A 20,000-nucleotide genomic window follows, 5' to 3' on the forward strand; every position below is an offset into this window, starting at 1 on the left:
ATGATATTGGAATATAAAGTATTGGAATATAAAGTAATGAAATATGACACGATCTGAATCTTCTGGCAATGTTGATCCACTTAGCACACCTGGCAAAAGAGGATAGATATTAGTAATTTGGGGAAGAAAAGCGACGCCAGGCTTGTAGTCTTGAAAACACCAGAACCAACAGCATCACTTATTTCTTGGAAGTCAGGGCTTCATAGCTTTAGGAGCTTCCTACTTATCACGACAGTGATCACCGCAGTACCAGAATTTATGCCCCATGCCACGTACTACAAACGCCAATATCATAGACGCTAACAAGATCACCGGGCCAAGAAATATATGAAGAGGTTTATCAACTCGATTAATATGGTAAATTCACCACCGTTAAGGAATTTGAAATTCAAACCTCCCTACGGTGGCCAATATACAGGAGCAGTACAACAGTTTCTTCAGAAACTAAACCCCTTAATCGAAAAAATATATGCACCGGTTTTGTATAATCGAATGAAAAGTGCTCTGCTAATTTGGTAGACGGAGAATCCAATCAAACCATATTGAATCAAAGAGGATCACTTCAAATGAACGGGAAAAATTGGAGTACCTGGAGAAAAACCTCCCGTAGCAGACTAAAGAACCTACAAACTCAAATCATATATGGCAGCCCCGAGTGCGAGAATCGAAGCCTTGAATTAAATCAAGGAGTTTAAAAAGTCTGTCCACATAAAAATTCATATTAACTAACTAAACTCTTTTTCACGCCGAATTTTCTCTCTTGGATATCATAATTAGTTTCGTTAACTGATAACTCAAAAAGATCGCGAAAAGACCTTGTCGAGGGCGTCATCGGCCTGAACGCCGGCTCAATAGCTACTTACCTTCAATCTAGAGTCGGCGAGTATCGAATCAATGGTCTGTATTTATTTCTAGAAGCTATAAAAGAACTCGGGCAAATCTAAGAGATACTCCTTTTTAAATAAATTGTTAAAATCATTTCCACGAGATGTAAATCCAAGCTAAATGAAGACTTACCAAATTTACTGAATTTCATCAGGTCCACACAAATCGTCGGTGATTTCGTACATCACGGTGGCGGAGAGATCTGTTGAAGGAAGAAATTATCAGATCACACGAACGACAGCCAGACGACTTATAAAAGGGGAGGCTAAGTGGTTAGGGCCCTTGTCTTTCAGATACGGAGATGCCGCGTTCAAGACCCTGGTTCAACTTCTCAGCCGGTTTAATTTGCCTCCGGCCAGTTGGGATTCTTAACAGTTGTTGCTGTTGTTATTGTGTTCTGTCGTTTCGTTGATTGTTTCATTGGCCCTGAAAAGCCCGTATGGGAAGTAGTCAATTAAGGGCGCTTTCCATTTGACAGAACTGACCGGCCAGACCGGGCATTTGGAAGGACTAATTCTACAACGAATTCAAATTAACACACTTCGGGGATGATATATACTCCTCCAGAAGAATGCGACGGATTATCATGCAAGTGTTCCTTCAAATTGTTGCATTTTCTTTGCAAATTATTAGGTCTGTCTGGCCAGTTCTGACAAAAGGACAGCGCCCTAAGTTTGTATGTATGTACGTAAGTATGCAACGCTGAACAAAAATACCAAAAGCAAAAATTTTCGACAGTTTATGTCCAAACTATACGAAACAAAAAGCGTAGCCTGACCAAGGAACGAATCAGTTCATCGTATAACAACGATCAACGAATACTGAACCGGAAAAGACAAGAGAAATTCAAAAATTGGTAGAATGAAATACCACGGGGCGTGTTGAAAGATTATAATTATCTGTCGTCCCTCTACCCTCTCCACCCTGTCTACTCACGCGTTTCATAGTAGTCGTAGACGGTAACAGCTGCCGGCTTAGTTTTCTTCACAACTGTTGACTGGTAAATCTTGAACATGAACGACACCTTGTCAATCTCGTCAAAGTACAAGATTACATGTTGGCCTTCCATCTCGTACCGTTTCAAGCCAAGTGACGGGGTTTTGAGAAGCTGTAGGAAAAAGGGGAAATTGCTTGAGGACGAGTACGCAGACGCGGACGCGGACGACGGCACGGTACTGAGCCTGCGCAATAAGATAAGATGCGAACTATAAACCACTCTAATCTTTAAGGGGCTGTGTGACGGCAGTGCGGTTGATTTTGCATAGTTTTCAATCATTGGCCCCTACTCGCATGGAACTTACCGTTAACCCAGAAATTACTTTTAAGCAATACAACTCAAAGCATCATACCAAAAAAACTCTGTCGTGAGCATAATATTATATAATTTAAGTTCGAAATAAAAGAGAGGAACTTTGAGAAAGTGTTAGGATGAACCGTTTTTGAAAACCCCTGTTGCAATCCATCTTAATTTTCTTCAATTTTGCCCATACCAGTCTGTTTTTGAATTTGCTGTTTTATTCAAAGCTTCCTTTAATGTTTTATGTAGTTATTTTTGCGTTTCGCTTGGTTTGGCTAAATTACGTGAAACAGGCCCTCTAAATCCACTATTCTGAATTCTGAATTTTGAGTTCACAGAGAAGGCGAGAATTCGAATGAAAAGACACAAAGATGAGGGTGTGCCGTCCGTACAGTAAACAGCTTTACGTCACCGTTTTGTGACGCGATAGCCTGAGCGACCCGTGGGCAAAATCAAGCTATACCTCTTTCAAGCTATCCTCATCGGCCTCGTAACCGGACACGAGTTTCACATCAATAACCGCCATGTTGGAGGTATCTTCCTCAAGCCACCTAAAACAGGAGAGAAAATCCCAGTAGTGGAAAGCGGATTACAAACAGACTTGATAGCTAAGGGTTAATTGACATTTCTAAACGCTCTGTTGGCTTAAATAAGTCCTTGGAATGAGTACTGTCGTAAGAACAGGCACGAAACTAAGCTCAGGCTGTTAGACAATAGACTGAATTGACCTTTTGTCAGAACTGGCCGGCCAGACCCGTCAGTTTGCAAAGAAAATGCAACGATTTAAAGAAACACTTGCATGATAATCCCCCGCATTCTTCTGGAGGAGTATATATATCACCCTCAAAGTGTTTATTTGAAGGTTTTGTAGAGTTAGTCCTTCCAAATTCCCCTGATCTGGCCGTTCAGTTCTTTCAAATGGAAAGGGTCGTAAGTCTTTAGACCTCTTTTTCAAATGCTCCGAAAATACGTTTGACTAAACGATACCAACAGCAACAAATCGAAAGACTGCTTAGTAACGATGCACTCCGAAATTCATTGTAAATTTGACTTTCCATTTATACGGAATAAATACAGGAGAGTGGGAGGTCATCGCAGTTAAGCAGAAACCATCTACAATCCTGGACAAACGTCTTGGAACACTTTGGCACCAAAATGAAGACCGTCTATCATACAGGGCCCCTCCCGGTTTTCAACGCTAATGGCAATCTGGGAGATTATTCAGAGAAGCTGCAGTATGTTTCAACATTGCTTTGGGGGAATTGGGCAGGGGGGGGGGGGGGGGAAGGGGGCAAGCAAAGTAGTTCCTATTATAACTTTTTTGAAAACAAATAAAGCACATTCTTCTTACGAACGCTTTTTTGGTGCATTAAAACAAAAGTGACCACGATTGCAGGCTTGAACAGAGCTCGGCCCCTTGAAGGTGTGATCGCGCTGAACTGCTCTTTCAACTGAGCTATCAAGCCGACTGAGGGTCGAGTCCCGCTAAAGCCTGCATTGTTTTCAGGCTTTCTTTGCAACTGCTTTAGTTGCTGGTTAACTACGATGATCTTTAACTTTCCAGCGGTATTTCAATTTTCGCAGTTCAAATATTTAACAAGTATTCCCTGAGCGCGCGTTGGATATGAGATGATACGCGCCGAGTTGGCTATAACCAGCCTAATATCCAACAAGCGCAAATGGAATAATTGTTTTATTAAATTTTCATTTAATGACGACGGTGCCTACTAATTCAAAGTATTAGCAGGTTTATGATTATGCAGGAAATGTAGATCTTAACAAGTGTTATTGAAATCCAAAAAGTAAAGTGGGGTAACAACGCATTTTTAAAGGATAATTCATGAACAATATTTGTAAAAAGCTCTATAATGCAAAGCAATGTATGGCGTTCTTTCTCAAATTGAAGATTAATTATCTCTGAAAAATGGATGGTTACACCCAATTTTCTTTTTGGATACCAAGATCTACTTTCTCCGGATAGTCTTAAACAGCGCAAAAATATCCCTGGATTAGTAAGCATTACCGATAGGAAACCCGAGTATCTCGAGATGCGCAGAACGTATGCGCAATAACAATAGTAGGCACCGTCCTTAAATCTTAACACTTTCCAGCTTGGCAACACTTGACGCAATCAGTTTCCATATTAGGTCATACGGTATATTACCTGATAACCGAGACTGAGTGAACCATTCAGAAAGCTGGAAACGCAATATCCGAGGTCGAAAATTTAATAAATGAAAATTTCATAAATTCTACAGTAAACACTCGCACATAAGAACAAGTGTATTAAGTACATCAGTGTGAAATTTGGCCAATAAAGCACTATGTTTTTATAAGAACCAATGCAGTCTGATAAATAAAACCGAGAAAATAAAAGGGGGAAAAGAGGGAATCCCCCATACATGCCCTTTTCTATAGGTAACATGTCTCAAGTTATTTTTGGATCGAAACCACGCTGTACAGATCCCATGGAGATTAGGCGAGAGCACATCATATGGCCGGAAGGTGTTCCGAGTGGATAGCCCACGCTCAGATAACACATTCTGGCCATATGATTGGCTATTGCTTAATGCCCTTGGGATCTGTACAGCGTGGGAGCCGATCTAAAAATAACTTGAGGCATGTATGGGGGATGCTCTCTCTTCCCCCTCTATTTTCTCTTGATCAAACAGTCTTATATAAAAAGGAAGAGAGTGCCAGAATAGGAAAGCAATGTAACTCATATTGAAGTACCACGGGGTAGGGGGCTGCTGGTCTAAAGAACTAAGACATGTTAAAAGTACTTAACAACATGATGTTGCAGTTTTATTTGCTAATGTTTACTTATATTAGTAATAGTATTTTTTAATCTGAAATTATTTTTTTTAGATTAAGTAATAAAACATTGTATGTTAATTAAACCTCTAGTAATGAAAATGACGGTATTTCTGAACTGAACCCCGAAACTATGGATTCTTATATGCGGGTGTTTACTATGTATAATTTAACAAGGAATAAAGTAACATCTTACTCGGCAGTGATGGACATTTCCAGAGGCAGACAGAGAATTTCACCAGCCGCTGTTGCCATGGGACCGAACACATCGTCTGACAGCTTGAGTGTCACGTTCAAATCAAACGCTGGCTCATCCTTGACATCCGGGATGTTGTATGATACATCGGCCTACATTGAAAAACACGAATCATGCAGTTTTATGCATAAAAGCTTACTCTGTGACAAATCTGAATGAAAGAATGAAAGAAAGAAAACGAAACAGAAAATAAAACTGTTTGTCTTTCTCTAAGACAAACAAGCCCTAGCAATAAAGCCCCTCTCTCTGACAATCCAAGATTCTTTCAGTCCGAGAGCAAACCAAGCTATAAGCATCTATGTGAACCCGAGGACGGAAAAACCGGAAACAACAGCGCATGATCAAAGTTTGCAGCAAGCCTAGGACTAATAATCCATGGTAGCCCACATATAGAACACAAACCATTGTTAACAATAATTATTGTTAGCTATTGTTTGGACGTCTATTGTTTATTTCCATTTATGATGATTTGAGCTAACAAGGCGTTCTTGCCACTCCTTGAGCTTTTAGTGGACGTGATGGAAACGTTTATGACAAAGAGCAAGCTCCACTCTTCTAATCTCATAAATTTTTGAATACTTTCACAAACATGGCTCAGTTGATTAAATTTACTGGACTGAGACGAATTAAAATAAAACCATCTGTGCTTTAAACCTTCGCAAACCAATGCTCACCTCAGCATAACAAGTGGATTCTCCAAAAAGCATCACTGATTTCTTCTGACAGTTACGATGTGTTTCAATTGCGCCAGTCAACGTGCTGCAAACTGAAATGCTTGACTTACCTTGACCTTGTATGTAAGTCATGCATTATTCACAAACCGTTGGGAGCTGATTGAAAATTAAACACAAGGGTACAAACCTGTATCAGAGCACAGCCTTCTCCAGTAACTTTGAAAGGCAACTCTTTGATGGGCAGAATGGTTGAGGGGATCTAAAAGATGAAAATAAAATCAATACGCAATAAAAATGGGGTTTAAATAATGTCGTCGTCTTCAGAGGTATGGGAAATTGCCCTTTTTCCTAATGAGATTAGGTAATTTTGTCTCTGGTTTAATTTTTGTTAAAATTTAATTTTTGCAAAAACATTTACAAGACATTACAGGAAGAAAAATAAGTAGGCCAGCACAAGGACTACACACAAACGCACAACACACACACACACACTCATACTGGGGCAAGACTTGTACTAATGTTATTTACAATACTTGAACTATTGTTATTTACATAGTTGATGCATGGAGATGGTTATGAAACTGGACAAGTTCCTTTGTTTCATGTTTTTGTCTGTATCTTGGCCTTGACCCTGCACAAAACACACCTTTTTTCGAGAAGATAACCAATCAAATCCTTCGATTAAATTATGCGCAACTAATTTGCGAATCCGTGCGAAGCGAAAACAAAAGATTGAGCAGGGTCACGGTTAATTCAACATCGACTGCAACAACATTGTTCTCGCTTTTGAAAGTTCTAAGGTTTCATAACCAGTCCCTCTATGAACTATGTTATTTACAATGTCTGGTTTAAATTGACAATAATATACGAGGGATGCTCCGAACAACATGACTGGTAAAATAGGGAAGATTAGATCGACCAGAGAAGAACACAGAGTGTAATGAGGGGGGATATTCAACTCTTTCATTCCCAAGATCGAAACGTTAATTCTCTTAACTAGTACCATAGCTTTATTTGTTGCGAAGTCAAGAGAATTTGGTATTACATCAAGATCACACCTGTTTAAGCTGATAATAATCTTTATTCTCAATACCTGTCTGACTGACATTTCATTGAAATTGTGAGGAGAATTTACTCCTGAGAGTCAAAGGGTTAACACAGTGGGAAAGAGAGAAGGGAAGAATAGAAGTCAGGTGAGAAGTATAAGAAAAGGCTATATTGTCAAGAAGTGGCACATGCAGTATGAGGGAGATGGATATGAGCAACAATTTTAAGGCCAACTGAATTTTAATACCATTTTAAAGTTGTCGGTGTTGAGCTGCGTATAATATTTTCACACATCAAATTTAGCTTTTCACGGAGTTCAAACGGTGTAAGCTTAAGGGAAGCATTATGGAGAAAGAGTGGTTTATTTCTGGGTAAGGTTCCCCGGGGGTGGGAGGTACTCTCTTAGATGCGCTATATAGGTGCCACCCGATAGGGTAGGGTTTTTGAGGTGCTCAGTCCTTAAACAGGGTATCCTTTTTGGTATTATGGTCTTGTGATCCGTACATATTCCTTAGATAGGGTCGCTAAATGGCAGTATCCACCCCAACGAGCGAAACGCCTGAATAGGTGTTTCCGAGTTTAAAAAACCGATTTTAAAGGGACGTTTATAGGTTGTATTGCCGTAGGTGTGCGTTGGGTTGTCACTCAAAAGGGTATCAAATCTCGATTTTCTACCCTTAAATAGGTTCAGGGTTTGAGAACCTCGCCGGCACACAACTATCCTAAATTGTCGGGAGTACCCCGAAAAATTCTTTTGTTTGTCCACCAAATTTTACATAAGCACTGTTTCCAGTTTCTCTTGGGACTTACAATGGTCCCAATAGAAAACAAAAACAACAAAGAGTATTATGGTATTTTCCGTTTCGGGCGATGGATTCGTGGTCCCATCGGCGGAGAGTGAACACTAACAATTTGCCCTTAACTTCCTAAACATGCTCTTGGCAAAGAACCTACCTCAGCCCTCTGGGAGACAAGTCTGTTTTCGTCCGTTATGATGAATGAAGCTCTAAACTGCTGTTCAGCCTTCTTTCCAACTTGAACTGTGAGCGAAGTGGTGTTGGAATACACTTTGCTGGCATACTTGCTCAGAGCTTGTAGGGCAACACACGTGTCCTGCAGAGGTTCAAAGGAGTGTATCTTGATCAATGTGAATTATTTAACCTCGGCAGAAAACGTTTCTGTGAAATACGGCAGACTTCTCACTTTTTCAAAAGTTCAGTAACAAATCTTTGCAGTTTCTTTGTTAAAGCAACTGGGCGTTCGAGCGGCGACCCTAAAGAAACTTGAAAAATTCTCTGCCAACCGAAGATTCTTGAGAGAAGCTCATGACCAGTAGAATACAAATATCATGCCTCCCTGCAGTTGTAGTTTTATCAGACCATCTACACTTAGAACAATTTTAACCCCCAGTATAAATAACCGGATGTTAGAAAACGATCACACTAAGTGGAGCACCAGTTATTCTTCAATTCCACTCATCCGCACTTGATTTTGAAGTGTTGTGTGCACAATGGCTTGCTAAACCAGCTGTTGTTTGGGAAGTTTTTGTGGCTGAGTTATTTAAAATAATCACTACACGTAATAGTTTCTACAAAGGTTGACCTTACCATTGGCCAAATCAAGAGGGTTTGACATCAAGGTCTTCAGAGGTCCAACTGACCATTCAGAGAGGTTTAATCTTCTTTTTTTTAATTGGTCAATTCGTGTCGTTTCCATGGCGAAAACGGAAGATAAAGTACACAAATATGTAATACGCACGTGCACGTGACGTTTTAAGCCACGTACGGCACCCGGAAGTAAACATATATCGTATACTCTAGATTTTTAAACCACTCGTCTCGGACAGTGAAAAGATACTACGTAATTGCGTCGACGAAGAAGACGCTTCCTGATTTAGTGGTTGGGTTTTCTGTGTATTCGTGCGCGAGAAATCGAGAAAAGAAGTTGGCAGTCGGTTCCAAATCTGTGTGTCACAATAGCATCCAGCATGCCTAGCGTTTGTTTTGCGCCATTTTGATTAATCATTTGAATTTTTTTGGGAAAAATCGGAGGCATTTCCGATCGACACGAAACTTGGTCAGTAACAAGATATGGCAATTAGCGTATCACTGGCTAGTTTTTATCGGAATCGGTTGAAATGACATCATTATTTGACTTCAAGCGAGACCGAAATGGCGTCCATGCAGGAGGGTGAAAAACAGGGCATTTTAGTCGAAATCGTGAAAAAAATAGAGGGCTTCTTTAGAGACAAGGAGAAAACATCTGGATGATTTTTACGGCAACAAGTCAAATTAGGGTTAGCGTCTCAGTTGTTGTGTTGTTTTATTATTATTCCACGTGGCGTGATCAAACCTTCGGTCGGAAACGTGTTTTCAAATCTAAAAATTTACCTCCAAAACCTACTTTTTGCACTGAATAAGCTTTTAGAACGATGTTCTTGTTTTCTGAGAGGATAGTTTGCAATTCGGAGGAATTTTGTGAAAGGAACATGTTTGACATCTACCATTGCGTAACTCAATGCCAAAACTTGCCTACGATCTGTTGACTTTTCGTCACGTCGCTAAAAAAAAAATATATATTCGCGGATCGGTCGATTTCTCTGAAATTTGGAAGGATCACTGCTAACGAATGGAGAAAGAATCAGAAGTTTCATTTCAATGAAAACACCTCAGGATTTCGTCCACAAGTAATTTAGAGTGAGAAATCAATTCCCCATAACTTAGCCGAGGAGTAAAAGGATTGAGATGTTTTATGGAAAGGAAAGAAACTTTATTTAAGTGTCTAGTCGTTGTAGCGCTGGAGCGCTAATTGGGAAAATGTAAATTGAAATGAACAATGAAAGTAAATCAAGTCAAATGTCGGTTTTTGAGGAGAGAGGAAACCGGAGTACCTGGAGAAAACCTGTGGGTGCAGAGTAGAGAACCAACAAACTCAACCCACGTATGACGCCGAGTCTGGGAATCGAACGCGGGCCACACTGGTGGGAGGCGAGTGCTCTCACCACTGCGCCATCCCTGCACCCCAAAAACCGATGCATGTGCAAAAGGCCCCAAGAGGATGCACTATAATCTACGATTACTGCTGGTATAAATATAGTAGGGTCAGAACAAGTTAAAAGTAAAACAGCTCACTTCCGGTTGCCGTACCGTGGCTCAAAAATACCTCGTCATTAAGCTCCATATTGTTACACTTAAACATCGTTTTTGCCATTCAACTAATTATTATTGTTATATAGCTGATTTTTTCTCCCGAGAAGCACGCGCTCTCATTGGTTACTTCGAGGTCACATGACATCTAACAAGAAAACTGTTTCCCACCAAACGTCTCTGAGCGGGCAACAGTGCAAAATCTATGACGTCAGAGAGTAACAGCCCACGAATGTTGACCGACGACCGCTGTCGCTGTTGCTGTTGCCGTTGCATGTTTTTCTTTTTGTGCTATAGAGTGTTTTCACGTGACGTCACGGCGGCCATGTTGGTGTCCCTGAACAAAGGAACCGCGGCCATGTTGGTGTCCCCAACTAATCCTCCGGGAATTGAGCTCTATTATCATGCAAATCTTTTCTTTTGTTTTGGTGGAAAAACAAGTTTACCGATCACGTGAGTGAAAACACTCTATATAACAAATGACTTAATGACTGGTCCCTCGGGAAACATTGAGATTCTCGGGAAACAAACCAGTCATTAAGTGTTAATTGTGGTTTTACTGCAAATTCGTTCTCGTGGATATCGTCTTTGTGCAAGTACCCAAGTACCTGTGTGGATGCAAATCCTCCCAGGGCGTTTCTCTGTTTTGTGAGCCACTTAACAATAGGCATTGCCTGACCAATCAGAGAAGAGTCAGTTTCGGCCAATAGAGTATAAGTCATCAGAGCATAGGCAGTCATCTCTATGTCTGCTCCTCGGGCTCGGTTATACGGATTCCACCACCGAAACCCGTTTTCTCGTGGAGTTGATACCTCTTTGACCTTTTCCCAATGCATCAATCCATCTGGTTACATAAATAAGAGCGACAGTGTTAGTCCCAAAATTCATAAACACGAAGAAACTATTTCAATAAGAAAAAGTACTTCCTTCTAAGTGAAAAAAAAATTTCGTTCCCGGAACAGTGATTGCTTCAAGGGAAGTGCAAAATAACAGATGAAGGTTTTTAGTCGCGCCATCACAAATTGTTATTATTCCTCTCTAACCTGTGAGCAATCGAATTGCGCAAGAACAAAGTCTGGGGAAAGAATTTGCATTTTTTGTTGGTAGCAAAGGAAAAGAGCAAATTACGCGCCTGAACCTCGACTCTGTTGTCTTGATCGCACGGAATTTAATCTAGCCTATTGACCTTATTCATAAATGGAGGTCAATTTATGATTCTTTTGTCCAAATGCAAATTAGCCTACCAAACCTCGATACCATACAGTGAATTGAAAAGAACTCTTGCTCTAAAATGAGGCTTGGTAGGCTAATTTGCACTTGGACAAAAGAATTATAAATGCTGAAATGGTATATGAAATGAATCATATATGAACTGCGGATATGAAATCAAGTGAAGCTATGATCTTCGCAGTTATGAACGCAATTTTTACAATTGCGTAGAGAAGCCTGAAAAATTCAGGACTTCAACAGGGTTTGAACCCGTGACCTCGCGATTCCGGTGCGACGCTCTAACCAACTGTGCTATGAAGCCACTGACGTTGGGAGCTGGTCATTTGTCGGTTCTAATGGTCCCGTGAGGAATGAATCAATGATGAAATGGTATATGAAATGAATCATATATGAACTGCGGATATGAAATCAAGTGAAGCTATGATCTTCGCAGTTATGAACGCAATTTTTGCAATTGCGTAAAGAAGCCTGAAAAATTCAGGACTTCAACGGGGTTTGAACCCGTGACCTCGCGCTTCCGGTGCAACGCTCTAATTATAAATGTGACCGCCATTTATGAATAAGGTCGTCTTGGGGTTGTCTTCCCCAAGACAACGACAAATGTGACTTCCCAAGGTTAAGTGTGGATGGGTGATTCGATCAAAGACAACTTTGACTAGAATTGACATTTTTGATGATATGTGGTTGAATTTTGCTCTTTCTTTCCTAACGGGGTAGGGTTATTTTGCTTTGTTGAGGCAATTGACATATGTCAATTTTGCAATGACTAAACAGCTTATATCGCCTCCAGCCCACCTCCAGCCTAGCCAATTTCTCATTTTCCAAAGTAGACTGCGAACAAGTAATTATGAAAAGAAAATTGCGATTGGACATAAGTAATTTCCAAAAAGGTTCACGACATGAAGGTTTTCACAGTGAAACCATGCGGTACAAGTAGACTGAAACCAGAAACAAACGAAAGAACACGAAGTTAGAAGGTCGGTTTCCGATCCACTTTTCTGCAAACATGGACACAGCCACGCACCCATACTCCTTGCTGATTAATGAGAGTTAAAGAATCGAATCAAAGTTACTAGGATGATGTAACAAGTGGGTTAAATTCGTATAGTCTTGGAACCTGATGATGACGACGACACCTTTACTCAAGCGTTGAATGGGGTGGGGGGAGAAACAATGTTACTAACCTTCAATGATAGCATTGTCTTTAAGGGAAGCTAATAAATCAATGTAACTAGGATCTTTGGCCAAGGTGAATGTATAAGCAAACAGCGCCAGCGAGTAGGAATCAGTCAGATTTGAAATCTTACTCCTTAGACAGTTAAGAGCGCGATGAATGGTTTCATCCTGTAAAAGAACACAAATTCAAAAAAACAGCTATCAAAACACTCGACTAAAAGGAACTGTGCATGTTCTGATTCATGCTACTTCGGATTTTGGATCAGAACATTGATTACTGTTGATGAAGCAACTTTCACTTTCGCAATTTTAAACGTCGCTTGTGAAGCCAAAGGCATCTTTATCACATAACCATTAAAAACAATTAACTTGGTGTCTGGGATTTGATGAAAAGGGAATCATTTGTCCCTACCTTACGACTCATTCCAGATTCCAGAAGGGACACTGTGACAAATGCAGTAAGTGTGGCTTCAGTTCCTACTCCACCCTAAAATGATAAACAAAAGAAAAACAAATCAACACGATGCAGCATTGGAATGAATGTTTGAGGTTTGAGTGACTGGCTCCAGCACTTGGCTAAGTAGCCTGACTTTATTATTTACTGTGGTCTCATTTGCACAAAAGCCCTTCAAGCTAATCCTGCCAAGCCGACCACTTTCTGGAAAGGTCAAACCACAACACCGGGAACTCTGTGCCCTACTCTTTTCGAATAGTGTGTGGGATCTTTAACGTCCCACAGAGTTAATGAACAAGGGCTGTGAGACGAGAAGACTAGAAAGTCTAACTATTTGCAGATGTAGTTACAAAGGCAGAACTTTCTTGTCAGTTACTTAAAGACCCTGAGTGTTGGCCCGGCAGGGGTTCGACCTCCCGCAAAGAAGTCCAGCGCGCTCTCGATTGAGCCAACTGGTCGGCGATTTGGTGGTTGCCTTATAATGTTTGGATTGGAAGTCGTCTTTCATGTTTTCCAAAAGAAGAAACAGTAACAACGACAAAAACAACGTGCATACATGTAATCATACAACAAAAGAAAATGTAGTTTGTCTCCCTGAGCGGCTGGACAAAGGAAAATAACACAGAAGACATCTTTTTGGGTAGGGGTAGTGATGAAAGCTGCGAGCCTCTACCAACGAGCCCCGGGTTTGGGCTACAACATTACTGCCTAGCATGTAAAGCTGGTGATGGAAAACTATATCAGCTATTCACAACCTGCGAGCTAAGGTAACACCTTAAATTTTCAAGCACTTTTTTCAGTATTCGAGTAGTTTCAGGCAATGCTGTTCCCTGCAAGTGCTTCACCCTGACATTAGATACGATTATTGGCTGCGTTGCTTGTGAATATCGCCTGCAAACCGATACTCTTGTCCGACCCAGCACGTGCTGTTTTGCATTCAGCTCGTAGCGCTGGGGAGATAAGTGAGGTTCCTTTGTCACACAATCACCGGAAGTCGCACAGGCTAAGTCAATGTTTGCTCATATCTAGTAGCTAGCACGTTTAACACAAAACAAAAGGAACATAGACATTTATTATTATTATCATCTTTGTGAACTGGATGATCGTTTTTCCGGTTTGCTTCCTAAGGGAGCGGGTCATAGCCCATGACCAAAGGTCCCTTAGAGTTTTCTTCTTACTCTAGAGCTCCAACACCCTTCTCAAATTATATTATTATTATTATTATTATTATTATTATTATTATTATCATTATTATTATTATACATGGCCTTTTGTAAATAGTTTTAAATTTTATAACTTTCAACCACTTTTTGCGAATCGATTGCTATTAGTTGTTATTGTGAGGAACCTATTAATAAAATTATTATTAAAAAAATTATTATTATTATTATTATTACTATTATTATTATTATCATTATTGTTATTATTATCATCGTCATCATTATTATTGCTGCATTATTCCGAGTCAATTCAATGGTATTCACTACTTGCACAATCCCATAATGCAAGACTTCTTGGGGGTTCTTTACATAAAGACAATACGAAGTTAATTACTCTTGGGGCTGTATCATGCTTCAGTGAACTGGATATCCATTGTTTTAATGCAAATAATCTCCAAAATGAACTGTATTATGGGATTTGTGCAAGTAGTGAATACTTCTTTCTTGGTATAGAAGTCTAATAGCCTGCGTCCCAGACGTAATCTAACACCGGTTAGTTACGTATGCGTTTCAAATTTCCCTCTAACCTGATTGGCTATTACCAGTCTTCAGTTGTAAAACAACTGTTTTTCTTAACAGACCAATCGTGGTGCCTACTCAAATCGAGGCCAAGAACAAGTATTTTGGCACTGATTTGCAGACAGACCTAGCCAGAGGTTTGGTTTCGTCTGTGGAGCAGGCTTAACTCTAGCTGAAGTAAGGAAGACCATTAGAAAATGGTTAAAAACAGAGTGAACTCCTTGACCTGAATTACCATTGCATAGCACTTGCATCGATTTGGTTACAAACCTTAAGCAGTTTATTGAAAAGCCTTCCATGCTTGGGAAAGCAGCCATCCTTCTGTTGCTTCCTAGTTATCCATTTTTGGATTGTCGTGAGTTCGCTTGAATCAACAAAGATGAAAGGTTGCGCCTGCGCAAAGGACCGCAATACAAAGGCTGTCAACCTTGCAGGAAAAAAGGCAAAGTTGCAAAAATTAGTGATGGGAGAATGGCTTGTACATAATATTCGTAAATTACTCAAACAACAGAAGACAAAGCAGCATCCAGGTTAAATGTATACTATTGTAAATGGCAATACAGTTGCAATGTTACCGCGATTTGTATTTGTAATTTAGAGACAAAAGATCAATACCGATACTAAACAGATCTAGAAAACCATTGAGCCCTTCTATGCCATATCACACTTTTTTATGTCACGAGTCATAGAAATATTTTTTGGGCCTGCATGGGACTTAAAGCAAATGGTAATTTATAAGGAAGCCATTACCCTTGTATCTAGCACTTCTAAAAAGTGAAAACTCCTAGAGGTCTACTATTGCGTTGGGTATGAGTTACAGCTTCCAGTATAAGTGGTTGGTAATTTCACTGTAAGGTCTTTACTCCCAACAGGGGGAGAGTGCTCTCATGGCGAAATTAAGAGAAATGGCTTGAGGAACAGAAGAGAGGTGAAAGCAAGGATAAGGACTTGAGGCAGAGACCAGGGCCCAGTTGTTAAACACTTAAGTTGCAGTCTATTTTCGGATCACATAAAGTTTCCACAAGACTTAACGAAGTCCCCAAAATTGACTAGACTGTTGCTTTCCGTCACCATAAAATTACAAGGTTAAGGATTTTCGATTAGCCAATTTAAGCCTCAGTTTGTATGTAATCACGGATTAGTGATAATTGGCTTTTGAACATCTGGGCTTCAAGAAAACTTATGTAGCAGAGTTACCAAGGTTTGCAACGGTGAAAACGAGCAGCAAGACAACCTGACAAATGAAGAATATAAAGCAGTGAATAACAGATTCAACGGATGACATCTTAATTAGGAAGGAAGACAAAGCAATCTTTTATAACAAGGTCATGTGTTCCTCGTGACAAAAATGATGTTCTAACTCACAAATAGGTACTGACAGTTAGAATTGTGTTATTCATGTAGTTATCTCACGCTTAAATCTGAACAAATTCAGTACCTTTTTTTAAAGAGGCGAACACACCCAATACAAAAGATATTTTTTTACCATATTAGACAACAAGAAGAGTTCGCTTACCACATGTTTCCTTCTGAATCTCTTTTTCCAAAAGCACTGTATGAGCCATCATCTCGTTTGTAGGTGAGCTCTCTTTGATATCCTGAGTTATCAATAAAAATACTGTCATCCATGGTATCTCAAGCTTGTTTTAAGAGGGGCTAATCCTATCCTTCTTTACAATTCCTTGAATGAAATAGTCTAATAGTGTGTGAGCTTATTTAGGAAAAGAGGGATTCAGATGAACAACTAAAAAACGCATTTTTTACCATTTTAAACACAAACCCGTTTAAAACGCGTTTGAATGATTTACGCCAAGGCAGCAGCAAAACGAATCGCGCTTAAAACGCAATTCACTTACCGAATAAAATCACATAATTACATTGCTTTGTTATTACGTTCCACCTGGTGTTTCTGCGATATTTTAACAGACTAAAAACCATTTTTTAACTTGCCAATGAGAAGGAATCAAGCACCATACTATTATTATTATTATTATTATTATTATTATTATTATTATTATTATTATTATTATTATTATTATTATTATATTATAATGAAGATTATTAGAGCGACTTTCATATGACCTTGAAAAATAAACGTAAAAACAGAACGTAAACGCAAATGCAAACACTTAGTTGGCTTAACGAACAAAAACAAACGAACGCGAATTTTCAATGGCCTAGCAAACAACATCATCTCTCCACTGAACGTTCTGGAAAGCGATCGGTATTTCACTTTGACGTCATTTGAAATGTAAATCAAACTGTTTATTGCCCATATTAGGAGCTTCCTTGGCGGAAATAAGGAGAAGCTTTCTTTTAATCTTTCCAAACATTGGTCCGTGAAACAAATTGAGAACACTTTTTCAAGGTCATACGAAAGTCGCTCTATCAGCTTTAGAGCTGTGATCAAATTGATATAACACCAAATTTTCATGACTGGCCAACAAAGAAATGTATGGTACTAGTTAGGAGAATAAACGTTTTGATCGTGGGAATGAAAATGTTAACGACCTCTGTATCCACTGTCCAGCGTTTCCTTTTACCCTCAGTTCTCTTGCAAGAGTGACACTTGTAGATTACTCTACACAACACCAAACTATTTTATACTAGTTTTATACTATTTTATACTCAGAAGTGAAAGGGTCTAATAGCAAAGGCAAGCTCATTACCAGTTCTCATTATGTTCTTGGCTTTATTTTCAATAGTTTTGTCCAGTTGTCCCAGAGTTGACAAATACTTCATGATGTAAATACTGGGGGCAAAGTTCACCATATTCTGTTCACCACAGCCGTAGGGAAGTCTGAGTAAGGTCTCCACATTCAATGCTGGGCCCATTAGATCACCTGAAACCCAAAAGAGTACAAAATGGGTTCACTACGAGCTTTAAAATAATATTGTTTGAAACCTCGTAAGATTCCCTAAAGTCTCCTCAACCAGTTTTTAGCCTTTGATCAAATCTTTTTTTTTTCCAGAAAGTTGTTCACTTTGAATCTTAAAATCTGACTGGTTTATTCTTCGCAACATTCAAGTTAAGGAGAAAAGCACCTGTCAATTTGCAAATGAAAACACAAGTTACGCTCTCATGTTAAACTTTCACCTGCAAAACTGTGAAGGTCAATAAGCTCAGTTTTGGCAAGTACTACGGATACGTAAAGAAGTGCTCTTAACTTGTACAAACACCTTTCTAGACAAAGAAGGTCCTATTTAGAATGGCATGGTGATCAAAACCCACAATAAGTTCAATAATGCACACATTTAGATTGGCTCTCACCTATGATATATTAGAGGGCAGACGCACAGCAGACGCCTTATTTTTTTGCATCTGATCAGTAACAGATCAGAGAAGACGTCATAATAATAATAATAATAATAATAGTGATAATAATATATTATAAGGGTTGTGTTTGTAGCCGATATAACGCGCGTTTTGATTGGCGAAGTATGACGGAATTGTAGTGCTGTATTCTCCCGTAATGCCCACGTGCCGATTACGGGCTTGCAAAAAAAAAAGCAAAAGGTAATTAAAAGCCATATAATAAGCTACTTTATTTTTTGTTTTTTATTTTATATATAAATGTTTATTAAAACATGACTTACAGTACAATGCTTACTTGCACAACTTACAATACAATCTTATTAATTATTGCTATAAAGGTATAAATTTATAACATTCGGAGCGAGTATTTTCAGATTACAAAACAATCACAAATTGACTGTACAAAACACATGCTATACAAACGATTCGGTTACTTAACAAATAGACTGGAATTACTTAGGAAACGGGTATTAACCACTGGAAGAAGATGGGTGGGTGATTTAGGCTGAAAAAATTGAAAAACATTTATAGAAAAGAAAAGGATATGAGCTAGGGGCTTACCAAGGTGTGAGCAAACCAAGTTTAACGAAGAAAAAGCCTCCATTTGTTTTTAAAGAAGGTGGGACGGTAACTACGGAGAGCTACTTGTTTTTTAGTTTGAATAATTGTGTTCAGGTTACTATTAAAGACGGAAAAACAAGGCAACGCTCCCTCTAATTTACAAGAGTAAATATGATATCTTGCAAGTAGAAGAACCAGATCAATCGCTGCATAAGTAGGGACATTAGACAGCCCCATCAAATGAAGATCTGTGAGAACAAAATCATTTCCAAGGTCCTTTTGAAAGAGGAATAGCTTAACATCATTCCAAAAGCTTTGTGTTATGGAACAGCGCAGAAAAAGATGAGTAATAGTTTCTGTTTCATGTTCACAAAAGCAACATTTATCAAATGAAGATCTGTGAGAACAAAATCATTTCCAAGGTCCTTTTGAAAGAGGAATTGCTTAACATCATTCCAAAAGCTTTGTGTTATGGAACAGCGCAGAAAAAGATGAGTAATAGTTTCTGTTTCATGTTCACAAAAGCAACATTTATCTGATTGAACAAGACTGATTTTCTTCGATGTAGGAGCTTAAAATGGAAGGTCCTTAATTTGGTAGAAAGCGTACAGTTAAAGGCAATTGTGTATGCTATATAATAAACTACTTACTAACCGAGCTAGCTCGAGCCGTACTGGGGAATATTGGCCCTCGGTCGTTTTTGTACGTACCTCGCTGCGCTCGGTCCGTACTGCCACGACCTCGGGCCAATATTCCCCAGTACGGCACTCGCGCTCGGTTAGTAAGAAGTTAATAATAACAAATGATATTTACCCAGGAAGCTCCACTCACTTAGCAGTGGTTCTCAGGGAGGTCGATCGAATTGGAATTTAGAAATGTTGGTTTTTGAGGAGAGGGGTAAAACAGAGAACCTCTTGGAGCAGAGTAAAGAACCAACAACGAACTCACCCACCCATGGCCAAGACTCCGGAATCGAACACGGGCCACATTGGTCGGAGGCCGTTGCTTTAACCACTACGCTGTCCCTGCTCCCCTGGTAAGAACATTTTTGTTCTTTTCACATTTTGATGTCATCTGTGATCAATTACTGAACAGATGCTTGGCAACATGGAATCTAGTTATTAAATACACATATAAACCATACAGTACATACACAAATAAACACACCACTTACCAACAGTCGATATCATTGCATAAACAGAACCAGGGACAATATTCTGAGGCAGAGGAAGCTCAATGTTATCCTTGAAAAAGCTTCTATCTGTTCCGGAAACAGAAAAGGTCATTAACATTCATCAAGACATTCTCGCACTTTAATACGTCTTCCACTAAATGTCACCAACAATCACTACATTGTAAGGACTTTTGGTTGATACAGAAGGCAGTCCTTAAAAAGCCTAATAAT

General features: G+C 39.4%; 1 protein-coding gene across 3 annotated transcripts in view; it reads right to left on the bottom strand.

Moving 5' to 3' along the window:
- Window positions 1-20,000, bottom strand: part of LOC138038815 (alpha-2-macroglobulin-like) — a 91,867-nt gene that overhangs the window by 220 nt on the left and 71,647 nt on the right. For all 3 annotated transcript variants that reach the window (XM_068884875.1, XM_068884874.1, XM_068884873.1), the window contains exons 23-36: window positions 19,770-19,856; window positions 17,388-17,561; window positions 16,235-16,316; window positions 14,989-15,145; window positions 12,938-13,012; window positions 12,534-12,693; window positions 10,728-10,963; window positions 7,928-8,086; window positions 6,114-6,185; window positions 5,193-5,344; window positions 2,646-2,733; window positions 1,822-1,993; window positions 1,018-1,087; window positions 1-89 (exon numbers count right to left, since the gene is read on the bottom strand). The exon at window positions 1-89 is cut by the window's left edge and continues 220 nt beyond it. In XM_068884875.1, the coding sequence (XP_068740976.1) occupies window positions 1,023-1,087; window positions 1,822-1,993; window positions 2,646-2,733; window positions 5,193-5,344; window positions 6,114-6,185; window positions 7,928-8,086; window positions 10,728-10,963; window positions 12,534-12,693; window positions 12,938-13,012; window positions 14,989-15,145; window positions 16,235-16,316; window positions 17,388-17,561; window positions 19,770-19,856 (1,679 nt within the window). In that variant the 3' untranslated portion in view covers window positions 1-89; window positions 1,018-1,022. The remainder of the gene's footprint in view (window positions 90-1,017; window positions 1,088-1,821; window positions 1,994-2,645; window positions 2,734-5,192; window positions 5,345-6,113; window positions 6,186-7,927; window positions 8,087-10,727; window positions 10,964-12,533; window positions 12,694-12,937; window positions 13,013-14,988; window positions 15,146-16,234; window positions 16,317-17,387; window positions 17,562-19,769; window positions 19,857-20,000) is intronic.

Source organism: Montipora capricornis, chromosome 2 (assembly GCF_036669925.1).
Source record: "Montipora capricornis isolate CH-2021 chromosome 2, ASM3666992v2, whole genome shotgun sequence".
Lineage (NCBI taxonomy): Eukaryota > Metazoa > Cnidaria > Anthozoa > Scleractinia > Acroporidae > Montipora > Montipora capricornis.